The 6,000-nt window shown below is 49.4% G+C and overlaps 2 protein-coding genes across 2 annotated transcripts; one reads left to right on the forward strand and one right to left on the reverse strand.

Annotated features, from left to right (window-relative positions):
• Nucleotides 1–314: 314 nt before the first annotated feature.
• N7446_001403 (uncharacterized protein) lies at nt 315–2,002 on the reverse strand (the record flags this gene model as incomplete). The annotated part of the gene is made up of 3 exons (XM_058510152.1): nt 315–1,074; nt 1,126–1,698; nt 1,746–2,002. The coding sequence occupies 3 exons, from the start codon at nt 2,000–2,002 to the stop codon at nt 315–317; spliced, it is 1,590 nt and encodes a 529-aa protein (XP_058375688.1).
• Nucleotides 2,003–4,512: 2,510 nt separating this feature from the next.
• Nucleotides 4,513–5,793, forward strand: N7446_001404 (uncharacterized protein; the record flags this gene model as incomplete). The annotated part of the gene is made up of 3 exons (XM_058510153.1): nt 4,513–4,604; nt 4,660–4,941; nt 4,989–5,793. The coding sequence occupies 3 exons, from the start codon at nt 4,513–4,515 to the stop codon at nt 5,791–5,793; spliced, it is 1,179 nt and encodes a 392-aa protein (XP_058375689.1).
• Nucleotides 5,794–6,000: the final 207 nt, after the last annotated feature.

Raw genomic sequence — 6,000 nt, forward strand, 5'->3', positions numbered from 1 at the left:
AGGGATTGGTCTAGAACAGCACCAGATTGATAAAATTAACTCTTTTTAAGATGGAGTCTACAGATCTTGGCACGGAAGGTGGATATTCAGAGTGAAAGAGTGCATTCCATCAAATGGATATGAAAATTATGCTTTTTAGCTATGTGTAGCGTCAAACTAGACACAATTAGAAATGTACAAAGGGGTGTATAAACGTCAATGTGGAATCATGAAAAAGGAGCATCTGATCGTGCAAAGATCATCAGTGAAGAAAAAGTATGCCAAACAAAATGGTATATGTAAAACAATCCTCCCAATCGCTATTCTCGGCTGATTTATTTCGCATCATCCGCCAATGCCTTGTCAGTCAAAGGAACGTGCTTGGGACCCTCGTAGGAGCCCTGGTGGATAAACCACCAGATACCAACGAAAATGGACAAGCCACCAGTCATCAGACTGGCATAGTTCATGTTGGCAGCGGTGACCTCCTTGGCGAAGGGGAAGCAGAAAATAACGACAAAGGCAAGAATATAGATACAGGCCAGAGTGTTGACGACGTAACCGATCTTGTTGTTCATAAAGAAGTATCCAGGAACGAAAGACGAGCGGCGGGTCATGATGTGAGGGAAGATAGCCAAGAAGTACGACAGACTGGACAGCTGCACGAAGCAACCAACAAAGGCGCTGAAAGCAGTTTGCGAGCCGAGGTATATGCAGGCCAGGATGGTGATTACGCCTCCGCATGTCAAAGTGGCGTTGAAGGGGTTGCCGAAGGTTGGGCTGATGCGTCCAAGCCAGCTAGAGAAGGGAGTGGCACGGTCGCGGGAGATGGTCCACAGTGTGCGGCCGGCGGTGATATAGCAGCCAGAGGCGGTAATCAAGGTGGGTAAGAAGGCGACAATTAGCAGACCAAGAGCACCGCCTCGGGTTCCGGTAGCTTGTTGGTAGATCGTGGCCAAGGGGAAGTTGTACGGGGATTCGATGACCGCGGGAAGGTCATTGATGGAGTAGAAGATAGCGACCATGTAGAGGACACCAGTGACGAAACCGACAGCCATCTGGGCAAGGACAGCCTTGGGGATGTTACGGCTCGGCCTAAAAAATCAAGTCAGCTTTGGTATCAAGGGATATAGAAGGAATACTCACTTGGGGATCTCCTCAGCCAAGTGGGATGAACAGTCAGGGGTGCCGACACTGTAGGCACCGTTAAGCATACCAGCGACGAAAACAAAGCCCGTCTGTGTGTAGCCAGTACCATTGTCGAACTCAGCCCACACCTGGTGATTGGACGCATAGGGAGTGCCATTCACGTGAGGCATCACGGCGCACACGATGATAGTGATGAACACACCAGCGAGAATGAAGAACATTCCGAGGTTACCAATGTATGGCAGGAACCGGTTCATGAAGAGCACGATACAGCAGCAGAACCACGTGCAAAGAAGGAAGGCGATAAAAGTATTCCATGTAGAGGGGGTGAAGTCGGGGTGGGTCATCATATACATGGACACCGTCTGCTGAGCCATGATCAAAGACATCGAGGCGGCACCAAGAACCCACGCAAGACAGTTCCACCATCCTGCGAAGAAACCACACACGCGACCGTACTTGCCAGCGGTGACAGAGGCCCAGTGGTAGACACCACTAGATGAGGGCATACCCGATGCCAGTTCGGCAATAGACGCTGCGACCAACCAGTAACAGAAAGACACGGCAATGCTGCAAGGGGTTAGATGTGGTTATGGGATGGGTGAGGGGAGTCATACAATTCATAGATAGTTCCGGAAAGTCCACCGTTGGTCAGGGCAGTCGTAACACTACCACCTTGGGCGATCCAGGTGTTTCCGGTAGTCACGGCCACAGCACAAATACTGATCAGACTGAAGTTCCGCTCGACTTCCTGGCGATGACCGGAAGCATTCACCAATTCTCCATCCTGGGCATCGTGGTCGTAGAGGTGATCCGGGGAGGGCGCCACCTCCTTCTCAGGGCCAGAATAGGCCTGCTTGTCGGACGTTTCCATTTCGATCGACATGTCGGGAGTTGATATCCCTAGAATCCACAATACTCCTTTCCAAATTGACGGTAAAGGAGAGTCAGACTTCCGTTCACTCTCCTGTTATAAAGGAATGGAATGGAGAGTCGAAGTGCAAGAATTAGAAACAAAAAGGGATCCCGTGGATATATGGGGAGTACAAGCATGAGCCGAACCCAGTCGGCTTGTCGCGACCATGTAATCCATCCCGACTCCACCCCCTATATCCTCAATCTCCAGCCAATAATCGGTCGCTATGAACATCATTCGGTGGCTAACTTGTTCATAGTGGGTCGCCCCGAGAATGCAATTGGGCAAAATCGGAGGCGAAGGAGCCAAACCCAACGGAAACTCTGCTGGAACGCGGAGGGTGTGCATTGCGCTTAACCCAGAGGGGGAGCTTCAGCAGAAAGGATTTTCCCATCACCGTAGCCTGTTCTTGGCACACTCATGTTCAGACTTGCATCTCTGTATCTTTCCTTTTCGAGTCTACTCAACGGGAGATTGACGATTCCGGGGCACTCTGTTTGGTGGGGTGATGTGCGAACCCCCTCCCAGTTGTGGCCATTGCAGTGTCGCGATGTATCCAATACTCTAGACCAATGTCCACATTCAGCTTAGTAGACTGAAACTGAAACTCGATGCATCTCGGAGATAATCGAAGCACTTGCATAGATGCAAGACTTATTTCCACCTGTCCACCTGTCCAAGCTACATACGTACTTCTTGCTCCGTTCTCGGCCCCGAGATTCCCTCGTCTAATTTTGAGACACAACAAAAAGGTATATGGGTGAAACAAGTCCAATGTAAAACCATAGGACATATATTCATAGTGGGCTAGCTGAACGTTGCTAGAGCTCAACGGGCATAGGGTCGCACCAGAGCATAGTAGGACCTTGTTCTATGAACAATGCGACCCAGTCATAAAAGATAGTAGCAGTCAATGTGGACACAATAATCTATGTCTGGAAGACTAATGCGACCGGGCGTCGGGGCGGTCGTAAGTTAAGATAGCCTTGTGGTCTGTGACTATACCCAAACAAGTATCAATCCCAGATGGCTTCATCAAGTGGAAACCATAAATGAGATACAAGCGGCTAAATATATTAGTCTTAAGTCCGGAAATGTAATCTAGTTCAGCTGAAGTGGCGTGGCCACAGGCTGGCCCAGCTGTGGATGAGTTCATCTTTAGCCTCAGATCTGGAAAGTGGTGTGTGCACCGATCTAGACCGAGGGACTTGACGCTAAAAGATAGCGCAAAGTAGAATTTGCAGTACAATTTACGAAGTTTGTTATTGATTAAAAGGCGAGACGCTGAATAAACTAAAAAAGTCAAATTCTTCTTCCGGTTCGGAGCTGGTATGGACTCTTAAGCAAATTACGCGCTCTGTTACACTGTATCAACAACATACCTGTAAATTGTTCATACTGTACTTTGTCCAAATATTGGGGTGCAAAATATATTGCCCCCTCATACTCCAATCTACCCCCATAGCCTCCCACGACCCATTTCCTCCCAAGGTTGAAGACGGGACCGCCGGAGTAAAGATCCTCGGACCCACTTTCTAAAATCCCTCATCCAAAGATTTTGACCAATAGGAGTATGTAAAGGCTGTACCCGCTCTAGACGCTTGTGGCTAGTGGAAAACTCAAATATTGATACCTAACTTTGCAGGCTCTAATCCCGCATCGAGTAATGATCTCAGATGATGACTGTAAGCGCAGTTACTTTTGGTTCCGGATCAGCAAATAAATGCCCAATATCACATATTAATTGACTATCCTCCTCTCCTGAGCCTCCACTGTGGACTCTTACAAAATCCATGGCTGTCTTCGCTTAGGAACGCTCATGTGCCTCTAAAGATTAACTTCACGCCGCCTAAGCGACTACATGATCGTATGAGACTAGCTTACGTAGGTCCCTAGTTTCACCTGCTTAGTGTAGTAAGGTGTTCATGCCAAGTTCGCCGGTAAACTTTCGGTAGTCCATGCTCAATTGGGCACTAATATGGTCAAACCTATGTGGGATGTGGGTGACCTCCGGAGTAAAGCCGCAGCTGGTTGGGGCGTGAGTGGAGCGCCAGTGGCACAAAATGCCGTCAGGTACAAATCAGAGCAGCGCAATCAGATCAATTTCCCAGCCAATTCTGATCCAAGGAAACGCAGGTTCATCCATGGAACCCGCTGTCGATTGGGACCCTCACCCCCGGTCTATTCGTTGGTTGTGCTCTGTCACCGGAGATCTATCTTGTTCGCCAGTGATAAGTCTTTTTCCTCCACAGTTCTTACACCTGCATCTCTCACTCCAATAATACCTATCACATACATTTTGGGGCTTGAACTCTACTCTCCCCCTTGGTTGTGATCGTCGGCAGATGAAGCGCCTATCGGAAAATCTTATACATAGCAGCTAATCTCCCCGGCCGATTTTATAAAATGTGGGTGTCTCGACCTGCATTCCTCGTCCCCTCGTTAATCCTTTGAACAGGCCACAGGCAATGTCTGGTTTAGGTGGTGACTTTGCGGTGAAGTTCGCCCGCGAAACATGGGCTCTATATGCTGTCGGCGTCTTGGGCGCCGTCCTGCGATTGTGAGTATGCGCCGCTCCATGTGCAAAGCCATGCACTAACCCAAGTGCCTTATAGTACTGCCCGTATTCGACGTTTAGGCATCCGCAACCTCCAAGTAGATGACTATCTTATGATTTTCGCGGTGGTCTGGTACACACTACTATGTGTCGCTTTAAATCAAGTTGCTTCTGGTGGAGGATCCAACTTGATGACCGACGAAGACAGACTACACTTGACGCCCCAAAGCAAGGCCGAGCGAATTCGTGGCAGCAAATGGGTTTTTGTCTCGGAGCATTCGTTTGTTCTCTGCGTCTGGGGTCTGAAGGCATGCATGTTGGTGATCTATGCCCGTATCACGTATGTCACCAAGTCCCATTTCAGAGCACACCCACTAACATCAACAGTGAGGGACTGAAGCAAAGAAAGTGGATTAATTATCTCGCTATCTATGTCGCCATTGGATTTGTCGTCACGGAACTATCCCTCTTCCTCATCTGCCGCCCAATAACGGAATACTGGGCTGTTCCAACGGACAACTACCAATGTTCATCCTACCAATACTACGAAATTGTCCAAGGCTGCATCTCCATCTCCGCCGATATTTTCATGCTCTTAATCGCCATCCCAATGCTCATCCAAGTCCGGGTCCCGCTCAAGCAGAAGCTGATCCTCGTCCTCCTTTTCGGAATGGGAATCTTCGTCATCGTCGCCGCCGTTCTGAACAAGGTGTACTGCCTGGTCCCCGCGCTGATCTCCTACGTCTACATGAACTGGTACTTCCGCGAAGCAACCGTCGCCATCCTAGTGACCAACCTGCCTCTAATTTGGTCTCTTCTGCGCGACGTCTTCCCCGCCCTCAAGAGCTGGACCGGAGGCTCCAAGCGCGGCACTGATCGCTACAAGTCCGGGCCCTGGACCAGCAAGGGCGGCTCCAACCTTCCTCCTTACGGCCCACCGAGCAATCTCCGATCAGGCGACTTCGGCATGCAAGACTTCCAACGCAGTGCTACCATTACTCCGCAGAAGGCAACTGCTTCCGATATCAGCTTGCCGCCTAGTGAGGAGCGTGATGTTAGCAGTGACGATGGCTCTGCGCGCGCCTTGCGCATTCGTCAAGATATCACCGTGACCGTGCAACATGACTCTCGGCCGATGGAGTATCAATCAAATTCCTCGCACGTCGTCCACAAGGCTCACGAGGAGGTCTAATCCACTTTGATTGAAAAGTCTCTATTTTTGTTTGTTTACGAATCCACGAAGTCCTGGCGGACTTGATACCCCTCTAATTTCATTTCTCCTGTATATATTAACTTCTAGATGTGCGTTCGGAATATCGGGCCTGTTTCGGATGACGCCGGCGTTACATTGACATAGAGTTTTGAACAGCAAACTTTGTACATTTACGTTTTTGTTCTA

This window comes from Penicillium canescens (genome assembly GCF_028828765.1).
Source record: "Penicillium canescens strain IBT 15451 chromosome Unknown utg000002l_segment0_segment0, whole genome shotgun sequence".
Classification (NCBI taxonomy): Eukaryota; Fungi; Ascomycota; class Eurotiomycetes; order Eurotiales; family Aspergillaceae; genus Penicillium; species Penicillium canescens.